The sequence below is a fragment of the Vombatus ursinus genome, unplaced genomic scaffold, assembly GCF_900497805.2.
Source record: "Vombatus ursinus unplaced genomic scaffold, bare-nosed wombat genome assembly UNPS02014812.1, whole genome shotgun sequence".
Classification (NCBI taxonomy): Eukaryota; Metazoa; Chordata; class Mammalia; order Diprotodontia; family Vombatidae; genus Vombatus; species Vombatus ursinus.
The window spans coordinates 42,664,118-42,682,364 of NW_020954590.1; the positions used below are offsets into that span (position 1 = coordinate 42,664,118).

Genomic DNA, 18,247 nt, shown 5'->3' on the forward strand with positions numbered 1-18,247 from the left:
AATCAAAGGGCTCTTACCTGTTTTTTCTATTTATGTGACAATTCCTTCTCAATCTTCTTTGTTAGGCCATCTTCTTCCTACCACCTCTTAAATGTGAGTCTTCCCCCCACTGCCCTGCTCCTCTCAGAGGTCCCCGCTGATCTTAGTCTTATTCTCTTTTTACATTTTAGCCTTTGTTGAATGATCATCCATCTCTTGCACCTAGAATCTGGGGCTCTTGACTCGTTCTCTCTGGGTTCCCTTTTTCATTATATATTTTCTCCTTTAGTGATTTTTATGCGCTCCCATCGCTTCAGTTTTTGTCTCCAAATAACTCTGTCTGTCTGTCTATCATCCGTCCATCCATCCAATCTCTCTTCTGATTTCCACTTGTTCATCACCACCTGACTGCTCGACATCCTCAACCAGCACGTTCTATCATCACCTAAATCTCAACATATTAAAAATAAAACATGTTCTTTCTCTCTACTCCTACTCTTCCTTCAAACTTCTCTGTGTTCATGGTGCCACCATAATTCAAGTTCATAATCATGAATTCATCTCCCTTATCCAACTAATTAACAAGGTTTACAGATTCTACCTCCATAATCTCTCCCATCTGTTTACATATCCTCACAACGCCAGCATTCTAGTTCTTCATCATTATTAGAGATTTAAATTTGGAAGGAACATTAGAGATCCTATAGTCTAATCCTGTCATTTTACAGGTGAGATAACTAAAACCTAAAGTAGTTCAGTTCCTTGCTCAAGACCACACAGGTAGGACAATGGGAGAGACAGGATTCAGGCCAAGTTCCTCTAATTCCAATTCCAGAATTATTTCCATTGTACCATATTGTCTTCCCTTTCTCAATGCCTTTTTGCAAGAGCTCCTCATTCTCCACCCTTCCTTCAGTCTTTAATTTTCTAGTTAATCTTTTATACTGCTTTTAAGATAATCTCAAGATAGATCATAAGGTTGTAATGATGATCAACTGAGAACTGTCCTGTGTGTAATAAACTGCTTGATTTATGATCCTTTGAATGGTGTTTTTTCTTGAATATCTCCTCACCCACAATCCCCTAATAGGCACTCTATTGCCTCTTGAATAAAAAGTGCTTTTAGGTACATTGCCCATCCTATTGCATCATATTTTTTCACTGCTGTCATATGAACCCTTAGTGGTGCTGGAGCTGGTGTTAGAGAATCTGAGTTCTAATCCTGACTCTGCCTCTTATTACCTGTATGACCTTGAGTTAGTCACCTCTCTGGGGTTCCTTCAGTTTCCTCATCTGTAAAATGAGAGTATTGGAACAGATGACCTCAGAGGTCCCTGCCAGCTCAAAATCTGTGATTCTAATTCAGTTCTTGGAGGCATGCTGGTTCCCCAGTCCTAGCTTCCCACATTCGCTTGTTCTCTTCAAAGACTGTCCATCTCTTGATGGTCCAGCTCCATAAGTATTTATTGACCGCCTTTGCAAAATTCTGTGGGAGAGATGGAAAGTGGAGATATTTCTTTTCCTAGTCCTTCAGTTTTTCTTTATTCAGATCACTTTATTTTTGTACCATACGTTCTGTCACTAAGTAATATTCCCAACTCTGGGCTCAGAGCTTCATTAGATCTTGAGGATATGATGTATAAGACAGGACCAGGCAAGCAAAAGACATTCAGCTGGGGATATGCAGAGACCATCAGTTGAAATGGGGTAATGGCTGAAAGCCAGGAAGACAGGAGAGCGGAAGTGGGCATTAAGTATCAGAGACAGGGGCATTTTGAGCTGAGGCAAGAAAACTTATGTAAGTCATCATGAGTTGTGGTAAGATCTTATTGTTGGCTTCCTAGGGTCTTGTGAGGCTAAGACAGGGGTGGGGAACCTGCAGGCTCAAGGCTACATGTGGACCTCTAGGTCCTCAAGTGCTGCTCTTTGCCTGAATCCAAACTTCACAGAACAAATTCCCTTAATAAAAGGATTTGTTCTGTGAAGTTTGGATTCAGTCAAAAGGCTGTGCCCAAGAACCTAGAAGACCACATGTGGCTTACAGGCTGCTGGTTCCCCATCCCTGGGTTAAGACTTAGGGCTGAAAAGTAGATTCAGGGTAAAGACTCACTGGATTTAGCAAACACTAATATTTATTCAGCTAGTGGTTGGGTGGGTAGAGTGCTGGGCCTGGAGTCAGGAAGACCTAAGGTCAAATCTGGCCTCAGACATTAACTAGCAGCATGACCCTGGCCAAGTTGCTTAACCTCTGTTTGGCCTAATCCGCTGGAGAAGGAAATGGCAAACCACCCTAGTTTCTTTGCCAAGAAAACCTCCTGGGGTTCATGAAGAGTCTGCCACAACTGAACGACTGAATGACTGAACAATATTTATTCTGTAATATCTTATTTGTTGTTTAGTTGCTCTTCAGTTGTGTCTAACTCATTGTGACCTCATTTAGGGGTTTCTTGGCAAAGATGCTGGAATGGTTTGCCATTCCCTTCTCCAGCTCATTTGACAGATGAGGAAACTGAGGCAAACAAGGTTAAGTGACTTGCCCAGGGTCACGAAACCGGTTAAGTATCTGAGGCTGAATTTTAACTCGGATCTTCCTGACTTCCCAGCTTCCTGACTTCTATTCACTATGCTACCTAGCTGCCCCGCCATATTTTGTTTGCCAGTGAAATTATAAGCTCCTTTAAGCCAGAATGCATATACGATTAACTATTACAGTGCTACAGGCATAGGAAATCTGTGTCGTCTCTGTGTAGCTGATATTGTACACATCCTGTATACACATAGGTATGTCTGTACATGTGTATGTACAGACATCCAATATCCATCTATCTATCTCAGAGTTGGTGCTGATCTCCATTGGTAGCAAGATTCTGAAATCAGGAATTCTCCTATACCAGTGAAATCATAGGACTGCCCTTTTTACTTCTCTCTCTCCAAAGAACATTTATAATGTATGCTGGGAGTAGCTAGTGGTGCAATGGATAGAGTATATAGGCCTGAAGTCAGAAATACCTGAGTTCAAATTAGTCTTCAGGCATCGATGAGCTGTGTGACCCTGGGCAAGTCCTTTAACCCTATTTGCGTCATCTATGAAACAGGGCTTTTAATAGCACCTGCCTCCCAGGGTTTCTGTGGGGATCTAATAAGATGATAATTACAAAGTGCCTAATACATAGTAGGTGTTATATAGATATTAACTATTTATTATCATTATTATTACTTAGAAATTGTGAAATTTCTAAAGCCTTTTAAAAACATTTTTTCAGATGTGTCTTTGGAAATATTTTCGGATATAAGAAATTCTCAATCCTATCATCATTTCATATGCTTCTTGAGCACAGCATGTTTGTTCCAGTTTAATCTCCACAGTGATTTTAGTAGAAGATATTTTTGGTATAGTATTTGGAATGGAAGAGGCTAAACAGAACTCTCTTGGATATGTGAAAGATGAATCATTAAATCTTTTCTGAAGACTGGCTCATAAATGTGATTATACCCTAGATGTTATATGACTCTTTACCCATAATTCTCCTTTTTTCAACATCACACTTTTTTTATCTGTTTAGTGCCTGGCACAATACGTTGTTGTTTGTTTGTTGTCACCTTTTCTGCCCTTTTACTTTATTTCTCCTTCACTGGTACCTGTTGATAGCTATTCTAGTCTTACTTTTTCCAGGAGCCTAAGCACCCCTAGACTCCCTAATCATCCCTAGTCGTCTTCTATAGAACCCATTTCCCTGATTATACGTCATCTTAATTTCTCCCAGTTTTTATGCCATAGAATACAGTGAAGGATATCCATCTGATCTAGCCATTATAAGATGATTTTTTTTAACCTATTGTTTGGCCTAGGGTGGTTTAAGCAAACTACTGTTGACTACATGTGATGCTACTTGAGAAGATGTCTTTATGGCAGCATCGTTAAAGGAGGATACTGCTATGGTGAAGCACATATAGAGAAGGCAGCCAAGATGATGAAGGTTCTTGAGTGTCATATGAGATCACATGACCCGGGCATTTTTATCTTAGAGAAAATAAAGGCGCTAGGTGGGGTGGAGATGCCTCTCTTCAAGTATTTCAGTTTGATCGAACAAACATTTAATAAGCACCTGCTCTGTGCTAGTTACTATTTTGAAGAGCTGTTGCGTGGAAGTGGGATTAGATTTGTTCTGTTGAGATTTTTTTTTGGATATGAGTTAGATTAGAAAGCCACTATAGTCCCTCCCACTCTGAAATTCTGTACTTCTTTGAATTTCAAGTTTTTCAAAACATCCCTTCCCTCTTTCATGCCTCTCCTCCTCCTCCTTTAACACTAATTCACTGAAATCTTAAAATGGAGAATTCTTGGTCTATTTCCCTTTCATCTTTACATAGATTAATGCTTAACAAAACCATGTCATTAAGCAGGTTTGTTTTACGTGGCTTGTAGCCTCCCCCGCCTCTACCCTCATATCCTTCCTTCGTTGACAATCTTCCAGTGATGTTCCCCCTTTAATTCTTATTAAAAACTTAATTTTCCATAAAGCCTTGGGTATGGACAATAAAGTTCTGGGCAAAAAATATTAAAGCTCTTTGGAGCTTAGATAGTTTCTTCATCATAGCTGCTGATTCAAGATGGCTCCTTCAGAAGAGAGGTAGATTTGCAAAGTAAATAAATGGTTAAGATGATGGTAGTTAAAAATAGAATTTGAATTTCTCCCTCAAGGTTTAAGGCATATGAATGGTCAGGCAGGAACTGCAAATAGCTCGCATTGGTAAGTATATTTTCTTGGAAACGTGCAGGTCTTCTCAAAATAATTTTAAACTTACAGTGGATGGAGAGGGAGAAGATTGTTCAAATACGTCTTTCAAGCAGATACCATAGACTATAGCAGGCATGCTTTAGGAAGAAGAATACTAGTGGAAAGATTTAGTAAGTAAAAGTAGACCATAAGGAAGAGGAATAGTAATAAAACTCAGATATCTATCTAAGTGCCAACGTAGAATATTATTCACAAATTCAGTTGCAACTCAAGGCAACAAGTATTTATCGAATGCCTGTTGTATACCTGATATTGTTCTAAGTATTGGAGATAAAAAGACAAAAACAAAACATTCTTTGCCCTCAGGGACCAAATTATGAGATTTTATCGGGAACGACAACACATACACAGATAAACATATACAACATAAATGTGGAGTTAATGCAAAGTAATTTTTGTATGTGGGAGCAGTGGAAGAGTATCTCTATGGGGAGGTCAAGAATGACCATTTGTAGGTGGTGGTACTAGCGATACTTTCAAGAAAGGTGAAGATTTGGTAAGGTTTAATTGAGTAGGGAGAAAATTCTAGGTATTAAAGAGTCACAGAAGTGGGAGGTGTGGAATATCTTAGATAGAGAACGGCCAGTAGGAATGACAGTTTGGTAGGTCCTTGTGACTGATACAGATAGTTCTTATTGAGGAATCAACCTCTCTCTCTTTCTCTTTCTCTCTCCCCCATCTCTGCCTCCCTCCCTCTCTCCCTCTGTCTCTGTCACTCTTCCTCTCCCCTCTTTTCCCTCTTTCCCTGCTCTTCCTCTCTTCTCTGAGTTATTTGTATGTATCTTTATTGTGTGTATGTATATATATATAATATAGAGAGAGTATGCGTTTATACATGTATATATGTATACACACACATATAGAGAGAAGAGTATTTATAATACACACACATACAATTGTGTACACACACACACACACACACACACACACACACACACACACACATTCCCAGAACATAGGAATGGATTTGTGATTTTATTAGGATAGGGAATTTCCAGTGAAGAAATTGGGGGTTTGAGGCACTTACCAAGGGTCACAGAGAATGTGTCAGGCAGGATTTGAACCCATGTCCCAGGTTCCAAGGTCAGCTCTCTACCAACTATGCCAATCTCCCTCTCACCTGGCATAGGAGAGATGCTTAAAAATGCTGATTATTTGATGCTTTGCATAATGATAATAACAAGTCTCATTTTTATAGCATTTTACAGTTTACAAAGTACTTTGCTCAAAACAGCCCTGTTAGTTAGAGGACGCTTGTGACATTGAACAAAAGCATAACCTTCCCTTAATAATTAGTGTATTTGCTCAGAAAAACAAAGAAAAAAATTTTTATTTTAAACTAAAATAAAAACTTTTTCATCTTTGCTGCTTTATTTTAAATTCATGTATCATAATTATTTTATTATGGTTAAGGACCTATGAAACTGGAAGTGACTTGGTTTTTGAGAACATTGACCCCAGCTTTTAATGATCTTTCTCTTGTTCTGAATTCTCATACTACTAAATTTTCCTTAAAAGGTTTTTTTGTTGTTTCACTTGTGTGCTTTCTTGCTTCCTAATTCGATTATGTCTTCCCTAGTGGCTGTGAACATGCTTTCTCCTTTTATGTTGGCCACACTGCCAAGCACAAGATGAATACATGTCTTTGCATGAATTGTGCAGTTTGAAACTTAACTGAAAAAAAAATCTTGTGGATATCATATCATTATTACCTTTTCAACTTCCTTTTAATATTAAAAGGCTTCAGAACCATTCTAAAGTAGCAAAAAAAAAAATACTGCCTGTAGAAGTAAAATTCGTCATGCATATTTAAATGTCCCCTTCATCCTCCTTTGAAATTTAAGCTCTTTTTCTGTGCTTTGTCTATACAGGCAGATGTGCTTACAATATCTGGTCATAAATTGTTTTAAGCATCTAGTCAGAATTTTAGCAGTGTCAAATGGAATTCAGAAACTCCTAGATATGTCGGGGGTGAAGTATATGGGCAAATGAATTTGGTTTAGATCTGTAGCCCAGTGAAATGATCATGTTTTGTCTGCATCAAACCTCATGTGAAGCCTTTTTAGATCCTTTTCTGTCTGAAAAAAAATCCAAGTTACATATGCCCTCTCATGACTTTAGTGTAGGGAGCTCCCAGGTCTTCCTGACTCCAAGGCACTACTACCTTTCCTCACTTTAAATAATTTTAAATAAATTTAAAGTTGCTGCTGAGTGTGTGTGTGTTTTTTCTCTTTCCACATCACAAGGCTGTTTTCAGAAGAGGGTTTTATAGATCACAAAATATTGTTTATATGTGAGCTGTTATTGGTAATATTTTGTGTAGTAAGTTCTGTACATTTTAGGAAACATGGTAGTATCATTTGGTTTAAGTAATATGAAATATCAAAGTTAATCATTTGTCAAATAGTGGAATTTGTAATGGAATGTTCACCTATTATAAAAAAAGCATTGATTAATAGTATTCATCTAACCATTTTCATTAGATTTTATGATTGATTGAGTGAGGTGATTAAGTTTTACATTATTACTCTGACATAGCAGTTGATCTTAGAATAAGATGAAATGCTGTGGGTTTTTTTTAAACTGTTCAATATAATTATTTCTACTGTAATTTTTAAGTCAGCATTTATTGTATCTCTGCAGAAAATTGAGTTAGACATTGAAGAAATAGAAATTTTAGGTGAAATATAACCCCTGACCTCATTGAGGAAATTTTTTATAGACTTGATACAGTCTTAATAGACCCTACAATCTAGTAGGGAAATAGATTACAGCACAAATAAAATACATGCATACACTATTACATGATAGGTACAGTGGATCTGTAAATTAAAGGACTATGTGAGTGAACATGTGTTCTTCCTTCTCCTTCTATTAGCTTTTTCCATGATATGATACACTCAATTTGTTTTTATGGATTTGACTCTGCTGGGAATCAAATTATGTCCCCACGTTGTCTGTGTGTGTGTGTGTGTGTGTGTGTGTGTGTGTGTGTGTGCGTGTGTGTGTGTGTGTGTATACGTACATACATATAGCATACAATCTTCTCACCTTAATATGGTTGTTCTATGTTTTCCTTATTTCTTATTCTTGTCCCCATTATATAATTCTTTGAATTCATATTTTAAGTAAATTTTATTGATATTGTTTGCATTTACATTACCAACATTTCCTATTACTGAGACATCTTTTTAAAAATGAACAATAAAAAATAGGGGGAAAAGTTCAGAAAAACTAACCAATGCAGAATTCCACGCAGAATTTTAACAGTCGTTCTGTGTATTTCAGTGTTACCCAGGGTTTGAAGTATTATGTCTAAAGTCATCCGAAGAAGGTCTTTTAAAAACCAGGATCCACCTTTACATAATGCTGTTATTAGACCACCTAATGTTTGTTACTTATATTTTATAAAGGGAATTTTTAGTTGAGCGGTTTCTTACCTATTTATAATAGTATTGTTTTTCTGAATTTCTGTATATCTCTAATTTAGGGGAGGAGTGGCTAGTTAATGATATGGGGGGGGGACCCAAAAACTCAGTTCCTGCCCCTAAGCGGCTCCCCCCTCCCCAACAGTCCATTAGTTGAAAAAGGTCTAATTCCACATTCAGTGATTGACATCTAATAGTTCAGCAAATGCAAAGCAATAGTACTTGAGAGTTAGGTAAGTGCTACTTATTTGTTCTAAAGACTGGTATTCTCATTTTCTACAAATGCTACAACTGCTTATCTGGACTTCTAGCTGGGAGTTGAATGCCAAGTTCATAACTGTTTAAGAAGAGAGATTAAGAGACGATATGGTACTTCTCCTCTTCCCCCTGCCCCAGTCAAGGAATGGCAAATTCCACAACTATTCTTTAAGTGAACTTTTATATTAAAAGTGACATTGATTCTTTGCTCCAGAAGGGCCCACTCCTTGAAAAAAGGTCCCATGGTTTTGTTTTGTTTTTTTTTTTTGTTTTAGACAAAATGTTCTCCAAGGATTCTTGACATGAGCTTTCTGTTGGTTGAGGAATTTGTGGACAGCTTTGATAAAGGCAGTGGAAATGGTCTGTGGTATTTTGAGCTTTTTATATACATTCTTTTACCTAGGTGCCATTTTTACTTTAGTCATAGAGAAATTTTTAGCCGTATTAAGATTTGCCCATTTCAGTATTTCACTCTCAAAGAGATGTGTTGTACGTTTTGTTTTGTTTCTGAGAATTTAATCCAGTCAGTTAGTGAGATGTCTGACGTGTTTTTTGAGTGCAGACTTTAATTGTGCAATCAGACGTGTTAACATAATTTTCTTAGATTTTAGAGGTGAAATAGAGTTGTTTGGCACTGAATGAAGAGGGGAATAAGCTTATTACTTCACAGAAACCAGAAAAATACAGACCGACCTATCTTTAAAACAGTATTGTTGTTACATTATAGATGTATTTCTATCTTTCCCCTCTTTCATCACACTGACCGTATACACTATTCCTGGAATGCACTCCTTTCTCACCTCCTCACTTCTTGGAACCCTTCACTCCTTTCAAGGCTTATCTCACTTTCCAACTCCAACAAAGGACATTTCCTTACTTTGCTTTCATTTTGTGCATAACTTGTGAAAATGTTGTATGTCTCCCCAGTAGGGTATGAGCTCCTTAAGAACAGAGATTGCCTCACTTTTGTGCTTATGTGCCACATTGCCTGCTATGTAGTGGGCTCCTAGCAAGTGCTGATAGATTGATATGTAGCTCTCTGTCTTTGTGTTCTGCACATGATGTTCGTAAGCCATTTAAGAAATCTGACCAGAATTTAAATGCATCCAAAAATAGTAAGAAAATACCATATAAAACAAGAGTTGCAAAATAGACCTTGTGTCAACCTTCACCACTAGATTAGCCTCAGCTCCAAAATTCAGTTTTTTCCCTCTTGAAATTAGAAATAATTCCTATTCATCTAACAAATTGATAGCATGATCAAGAGTCATTTATGTCATGAGGAAATTAAAAATTGATTTTTTTGTATCTAGTCTGACTTCATGGAAAAACTGTGATGTGCTTCAAGGATAATAGCATATCGTTCTGGAAGAAAAATTGACTTGTTTGGAATGGGCAGCTTCATGAAAGAGAGAGAGAGAACGTAATTTATCAGATATGCATATTCTTAAATATCATTTACTGTAGGAGAAAGAACACTTTTGGTCTTGGAGTATTAGAATAGATACTGATTTGTTGGTTGACTCTTTTTTAAAGTCACTAGGAACACATTAGTTGGGGCCTGGTGCTTTAGTAACTTAAAGAAATGAAATAATTTCCCTAAAGTATCTAGCATATATCTCGTTAGAGGTTGATTGACATAGTGGTTGGTTTAAGTTTAGTAGGTGATGTTGTATTCAATAATGGTATTTTATTAAGATCCAGTATTTGTGGGGGGGGAAAGTTTTTTTAAAAATGCTTTTTATTCACCATGGTATATAGTAGAAACTCATTCTGTGAACCTTATTACCAGGTATATTCTTAAGATATTTTTTAATGAAATAGACCTCTCCCCCACAAATAAGCACTTACTGTAGTGCCTGGCACATAGTAAGTGTTTAATAAATGCTTATTTTCTCCCTCCCTTCCTAAGTGTATCATGTGAATGAATCATTAAAGGAGAATATTTGGAAAAGAGCCCATAAAATGGTGACATTTCCTGCTGAATGCTGTCCTTCAAAATTGTGAAAATGGTATGTTTTATTTTCATTTGAAACCCAAAGAGGAAAGACACTGCTGTGTTATATATACAGTGTTAGTTACAGAATTATATAAAGCTCCCAAATGTTCAATTGAGAAGCAGTTTTGATATGCTGATAATAGTAACATTGATCATCTTAACTTCTGGCTGAGAATTTCTGCAAGTGTCTTGCCTCTATCATTCATGTGTGATAATAAGGCATAGTCTGCTCCCCAGGAAGTCATGTTTCCCCCCTTTTTATTTTGTGACTGACGTTTCTACAAAAGCATCTTATATCAGTTCCGACAACTGCTTAAATTTCATTTCAATGTTATCAATACACATTTCCCCCCTTGTTTTCATTTGAGGGGGATGTGGGGGGAGAAACCACAGAGAAATTTCAAAGCAGTGAACAGGAGGTAGTCATATAAAACTTGTTAAATAAAATCTGCTGGAAAACAGAGTAGACGTGAGAAGAAGCCTGGGAGAGTTAAACACACACATGGCATTTTATTCTTGTACAAATAAAAAATGCTTCAGAAATCATTCAGTCTTAGCATTTCATTTTAGCTTTTTTATCATTTTTTAAAGAATGTCTTTCTTGGTAAAAAAATCTAAAATGATGCAGGCATATGGGGCAGCTGTTCAGGATATTTTTTTGGGTCATTTCCTAAGATTCTGAACAAATATTTCATGTTCCAGTTGGAATTAAAATGCTAAGCTGTACTTTCTATTAACATAACAGTGACGGATGAAATGTTTTGTGTGTAACTTTAAAATCATTACCTGATTTTCATATACTGATCATTTTATTTCTAATTATAAAATAATTGATGGTCAACATTTAATCTATACTCTTATTAGATTTTTGAAATTGTGTGCCTGGATAAACAGAGGTTAAAATGGGAAGTGAGATAACTTGAGGTTATAATTTTGACTCCTCCACTCAAATTGAGTTTATCTTTGGGGGAAATGGGCATTATACCATCTTGTTTTCCTCATCTGTTTATATGGCCACAAATAAGCATTACTTATTTCTTCGCCAGAATATATTGAAGACTAATGTGGTATTCATGCATGTTTTCAATCTTTAGGAAAAGGGATACATGTCATTTTCATAGCAAAGTGGATAAAAAGCTGACCTTGGAGAAAAGTAGACCCTGGCTTAAAGCCCTGCTTCAGTCACATAGTAGTTGTGTGATTTTGGGCAAGTCACTTAACCTTATAGTGTTCCAGGCAACTTTCTAAGGCCATGAATTACAACCCAGGTGCTGCCTTTATTGTAGAAGGAGTTTCCTCATTGGAAGTGCCCCATAATAGCCAAAGCATAGACCAGGACACTCCCTTCTCCCTCTCCCTGTCCCTCCAATTTTTTGGTTGTCCAAAAAAAAAAAAATGTGGTTGATGGCAGTGTCAGCTAGAGATGAACATTTCTGACACAACCTATTATTGTTGGTGTTAATGTTCAACTATCTTCCCATTTGGGCATTTATAAAAGTGACAACTTTTAGTTGGATGGTTTTTATTTTGGGAAATATGTTCTTTTATTTCTCTGAACTTGAGTTTCTTTATCTGTAAAGTGAGGCTGTTGAACTTTGAGCATTCCAACCTCCTAGTTCTGAATTTCATTGGTTTTATAGTTCTAAACGCTCATCTTCCCTGCTATGTAAACAAGGCTGTCCATGCTGCTGTTTTTAGACTACTGTATCTTTAGAAAACACCAGTTCTGGGGGCAGCTAGGTGGTGCAGTGGATAGAGCACGGACCCTGGAGTTAGGAGGACCTGGGTTCAAATGCAACCTCAGACCAGACATTTGACACTTAATAACTGTGTGAGCCTGGGCAAGTCTCTTAACCCCGATTGCCTCACTAAAAAGCAAAATAAACAAAAAGAAAACAAACAAACAAAAACCCCCCACCAGTTCCATTGGTCATTTTAATAAGAAGAATGAACTCCTGCTTCTCTGTTGACCTTCATTTGTTGTTGGAAGGTAGTTTAGAATTTTGACAACTTGTCTTTTTTCTATCTCCTTATTAATTTGGTTGAACATCTGTCCTCTCTTTTAGAGCTGTCTTTCTCTTCTAGATACTCACTTCCTTTTAAACTCTTAAGACTTTTAAGCCTAGTAATTTTCTACCTGTTTAACAAGAGTTTTTTATAGCTGTTATTCCTATTGTCAGTAGTGATGTCAAAGAGCTTCTGTATCACTGGGTCTCATATCTAGAGGTGGAAAAAAGGCATGTAATTCAATATGCATTGTGTCTATGTGTGTGTAAGGCATTGGTGATAAAAAGGGAAAACAAAGTGCCTGTCCTCATGGAGCTTATGTTTCCCCTATGGGGATAGAATATACACAGAGATTCAAATGCAAGATAATTTGAGGAGAATTAATAACTAGGGAAATCTGGAAAGGCTTTCCATAGGAGATGACGCCTCCATTGAACTTTGAAGGGATTCTTAGGTTGAGGAGATTGAAGAGTGAGTATGTTTGAGTCATAGTCATAAAGAGGAAATGAAACTCTGGGTTTGGGAAACAGCAAGTAGAGTATTTTGATTGGAATATAGTTTATATTCATGAGGAGAAATTTGAAATGTCTGGAAAATGCTAGAATCATATTGAATAGCTAGGGAGTTTGCTTTATATCCTAGGGAAAATAGGGAGCCACAGAGATTCTTGAGTGATTTTTGTAGGACCTATCATTTAGGGAGATGATTTTGGCAGCTATGCAGAAGATGGATTAAAAAAGAAAGATTGAATCTGGGAGATCAGTTGGGTTATTGCAGTAGTCCAGGTGAGAAATGATGAAAATGTGAATGTCTGTTTGCCATGTGAGTATAAAGGAACAAGAAGACGGCAGAAGACTGTGGATGACAGGACTTGGCAACTAATTGGATGCAGGAGAGAAGGAGTGTGAAGAGGTGAGGATGATGAAGAACTTGCTAGCTTGGCCTGAAAGGAGAGAGGTATCCCTAACAGAGGTAGGGAAGTGGGTAGGTCAGGTGCAGGTCTGTGGAGGAAGATAATGAATTCTATATTCAATGTGCTGAATTTGATATACCTAGAAGGCATGGAGGTGTCCTTTAGACAGTTGTTGATGTGGGACTGAAGCACAGAGGAAATATTAAGGTTAGATATCTAGATTTGAGAGTCATTTGGTTAGAGGTGATGATTGAATCCTTGGGAACTAATGAGATGAATGAGGAAGATGCAGAGAAGAGAAAAGGGGCCTTGGTGGACACCCAGGGTTTAAGGATGAGATAAAACATATATGTATGTGTTTATTTGTAATTTTGTGGTATGACCCTGTGCTATAAAGAAGTATTTTATTTATTCATTTTATTTTTTTGTGGATCATCTACACTATGTGGCAATATTTGTTTAGCATAAAGTTGCTCAAAATTTGTCAACTATGTATTTGTTGTTGTTCATTCATTTCGGTTGTTTCTGACTCTTCATGACCCCTTTTGGGATTTTCTTAGCAAAGATGCTTAAGTGGTTTGCCATTTCCTTCCCCAGCTCATTTTACAGATGAGGAAACTGAGGCAAACAGGGCTCCAGGATCACACAGCTAGTTAGTGTCTGTGGCCAGATTTGAACTCAGAAAGTGAGTCTTCCTGACTCTAGGCCCATCACTCTATCCGCTGAGCCACATAGCTGTTCACGCCACCTAACTGCCACCATGTACAGATTGGGTCTATTCCCAATTCCCAACTCTAACTCATTGCTTTTAATGTTTCATGGAAATAAGAAATGACCCTTTACAAAAGAAAAGCTGAGGAGCTCATGTTCTAGGGCTTGTGGCACTGCAGGTAAAATGATTATAATCTGAAATGATTTGAAGTACTTTAAAGTTATTGTACCATTTGTATTTGCTAAGTAATTTCAAGAGACTACTTTTTAGAGGTAAATACTGCTGAATTTTACAAGTAGTACAGAGGATTCCCATTTGCTAATATGCATGCTAAATCTTTACAGGGTATTGGTATATTAATATTTTAATAGCTAGGGTTTAATTATCTGTATTTTGAATATCCCTAGGATCAGTCCTTTCCTGAGCATGAAAATGGTTTTCAAATTGGAATGAAATTAGAAGGCATTGACCCCCAGGATCCATCTAAATTCTTTGTGCTCTCTGTAGCTGAGGTAAGAGAAGTCTACTGTAGTTTCATTGACTGTTGTATAGTAGTTAAAGTAAATTCCTGGAGAATAACAGATTGGGTTTTCAGCACTGGAGCAATATTCCCATGCTTTTTAAAATTAATTTTATATCATTAAAAAAGTATCTCAACAAAGATAAGCCCAATAGAACCCAATGAAACCATGTAATTACAATTAATTATATTTTAAAAGAATATTTTTATGTAACAATAGCAATTCTGTTACCCCTTTTGATGTCTTCTTTCTGTAGACATAAAAATTTTTTAGTTTTTATATAATTTAGATTGTTTACATTTTTTTAGTTCATATGTATTTCCATATTTCTTTATAGTTCTCATTTTATTGTTAGTGGTTCATTTGTATTATATTACATTGATATATCAGTTTAGCTATTTCCTAAGCTCTTACACAGACATTGTTTCCTAGTTTTTCCAGTGTTAGAAGTAAATTGGCTGTGAATGTTTTTATACAAATTAGATTTTTGTTTCTTTTTTTAGTAGACCCTTAGATTGTAGCCCTAGGAATTACATTATTGAATCCATGGATATGATCAGTTTTGTAATTATTATTGTGTATTGCCAGAATGGAGTTGAAAAGGATTTCATTAGGCTACTGTTGTATGTTATTTATGTATTCATTTACTTACTTACTCACTTATTTATTTATTTAGTTTTAGTTAAGGATAAGTGAATGTTTTGTAGTGTGTAGGAATAAGAATAGAACCTATAATTTCATTGGGATGAGGAGCTCCTGGATGAGGAAAGTCCCTCTACAATGCAAGTTGCACCTCTGGAAGGCTTAGGGAGTTTCCTGAAGCATGTGGAGATTAAATTACTTTTCCAGGCCCACACATCTGGTATATAACAGAAGCCAGGTCCTCCTGACTTCAAGACCAGATATGCCATGCTGCTTCCCTATTCAAAATGAATAATGTCTGGACATATACCACTACATAAACACTTCTGCATTTGCTTATACCTATATTACCTTCATTAGGGAGTGCATAAAGGTCTGCCAGTTGTAGGGGAATTCTAGACTGCTGATTTTGAGGATTTCATCTCCCTACTATACATTTAAGTCTTTAAGCTCAATTAGTGAGAAATGTGTGAGAGGTGCTGTGTAATTGAAATATAAAAAATGTGTGATGAAAGTAAATGGTTTGTGAGAAAATATTTCCTAAACAAAGTTTACTGTTAAAAGTAAAAATACTATTTTTTAATTTAAAAAATTCCATTATTGGCATAACAGTCAGTATGAAGATGGATGTATAACTACAGTTAAAAGAAAACCTCCCATACTTTAGCATACTGATAACATTGGTGAATTATTATTATTGCCATGGTTTCTTCACATTTGTATATTACTTTTTAGTAATCATAGTCAATGTGCATTATTTTTCTAATTCTAGTTTCCATTTTTGTTTATTTTCTGTGCTTATTAATTTTGATGGTATTAAATGTAGAGAACATGTTTGTTTTACTAACTGATTTATTTGTCAATTTAACAAGTACATAATGCTTGAACAGAGAAGAAATAGGGTGTTTCTGAGGGTACACATCACTGCTTCCCTTTTAAACACAGCATTTGAAATTGTTGGGTCTATACATAAGAGTTTTAAGTATCTTAGCTTATGTAACCCTGGACTTTCTATATTAGCTATACCATAGAAGGACTAGAGGCAGTGTTGCTGATAGGATGGGGCTTGTTATGTTTAAGCTGGTCTTTCGGAATCACAGTTTGAGAAAAAGGAACAGCTAGGTGGCACACTGGATAGAGCTTTGGCCTTGGAGTCAGGAGGACCTGAGTTCAAATTTGGCCTCAGACACTTGACACTTACTAGCTGTGTGACCCTGGGCAAGTCACTTAACCTGGATTGCCTAAGCAAAAAAAAAAAAAAAAGAAAAGAAAGAAAGAAAGAAGAAGAAGAAGAAAGAAAAAAAGGCTTTGGTAGAAGAGTCCCAACTCAATGAACTTACCAGACAGGCCCTACTTATATTATCTGCATCTGAATGTTTGAGTTGCCCTCATAAACTCAGTCTTGTACATCCTTGCTTTGTACAGCACTTTAAATTCCACAAATGTGTTTATTAAACCACTACTACATGAAAGAAACTCTACTAGTCCCTGGGACTACAAGTACGAAAAGGAAACAGTCCATCCCCTCGAGAAGATTCCATTCTACTAGATCTTAGTTATATATTCTAGAAATTAAAATAAATCAGATATTATTTTTAAGAAGAGAAGAGCCCTTAGTAACATATCACTAATACTTTTACTTGTTGATTTGAGGTAAATATATTTAGTACTTGGTGAATTTTGCATCTGTCTTAAGCAAAGAAAATTACAGCTATTTCCTCACATCCCATTTTATAGGTATGTGGTTATCGCCTAAGACTTCACTTTGACGGCTATTTAAGCTGCTATGATTTTTGGACCAATGCAGGTTCCCCTGATATTCACCCAGTGGGGTGGTGTGAAAAGACCAAACATGAATTGCACGTCCCTAAGGGTAAGCGGGGAAATGTTTGCCCACTAGAAAGGTGGTCGACTGCTATTTCAATTTTCCGTTAAACAGCATTTCACAGAACACGAACATGAGAGTCCATTGTAGAATAGTTTCCAAGATGAGAAGAAATCCATATAAGGAGACCCAGTGTCCGACAGTTATTACCATTATAAATTACTTAGAAACACACGCGTAATAACATCAAATATGTCAATATGTTTTCCCTTGAAATGTTGTCATGATGTGACCTAAGTACAAAGCAAACAAACACTCTGTAATGAAAGGGGTACGTTTCATTAAGCACCCAATTTTATCATTGATTTGTGAAACAGAAACACCAGTACTCTAGCCTAATGAGTTCTGGTGTCATACAAAGAGCCCCGGACTTAAGAGTCAAGAGACTGTCAGATCCTTGCTCTGATATATACTAATTCTTCTCATGGTCAGGTCAACTCATCTCTCTGAGAAGTTACCTCATTTTGTAAAACAGGAGTAATAACTCATTCTCTGCTTATGGAACAAGGTTGTTGGAAATAAAATGACCTCTGTGACCTTTAACATGCTGAAGAAAGAGGCAATCAATCAATCAATATGTATTAAACACCTACTATGTGCCAGGCACTGGGGATTCAAAAAGAGGCAAAAGATAATCCCTGTCCTTAGTGAGCTTATAATCTAATGGTGGTGTGGTGCCATGAAAAAATGGTGAGTTTAGAGTTAGAAGACCTGGAATTTTATTTCAGCTCTTCCATTTAGTGTCCAAGTGACCTCCTTGCCACTCTGGGTCTTGCATAATTCATCTGCAAAATGAAAGGGGCCAGATTGTTTAGATGATCTCTCCAGCCCCTCCCAGCTCTAAATCTGACATCTCATGCTCCTAAATTAAGCTTTCATCATTGGGAAGCTGTTTGATAAAGATTAACCATTTGTTTGAAAAATATGTCTCTAATGAGCCATCAAAGAAATAGAAAAAATTGTCATCAGCTGTATTCTTTTACATTGAATAAGTTAGGAGGTTGTGTTTTGCATCTTCATAGTGCAAAAGAGGTATAATGGAAGAGATGCCATGAATAGACAGCTAAATATAATTGAACCCCTCTGGGGCTCAGGTTTATTCTT

At 36.6% G+C, this 18,247-nt stretch overlaps 1 protein-coding gene across 4 annotated transcripts in view; it reads left to right on the plus strand.

Moving 5' to 3' along the window:
- LOC114054055 (lethal(3)malignant brain tumor-like protein 4) overlaps positions 1–18,247 on the plus strand; it is a 504,773-nt gene that overhangs the window by 168,682 nt on the left and 317,844 nt on the right. For 3 of the 4 annotated variants that reach the window (XM_027877122.1, XM_027877124.1, XM_027877123.1), the window contains 2 exons: positions 14,503–14,607; positions 16,996–17,131. In XM_027877122.1, coding sequence (XP_027732923.1) covers positions 14,503–14,607; positions 16,996–17,131 — 241 coding nt within the window. Of the gene's footprint in view, positions 1–10,376; positions 10,477–14,502; positions 14,608–16,995; positions 17,132–18,247 lie in introns of all 4 variants that reach the window. The other variant, XM_027877125.1, reaches the window with a different exon arrangement.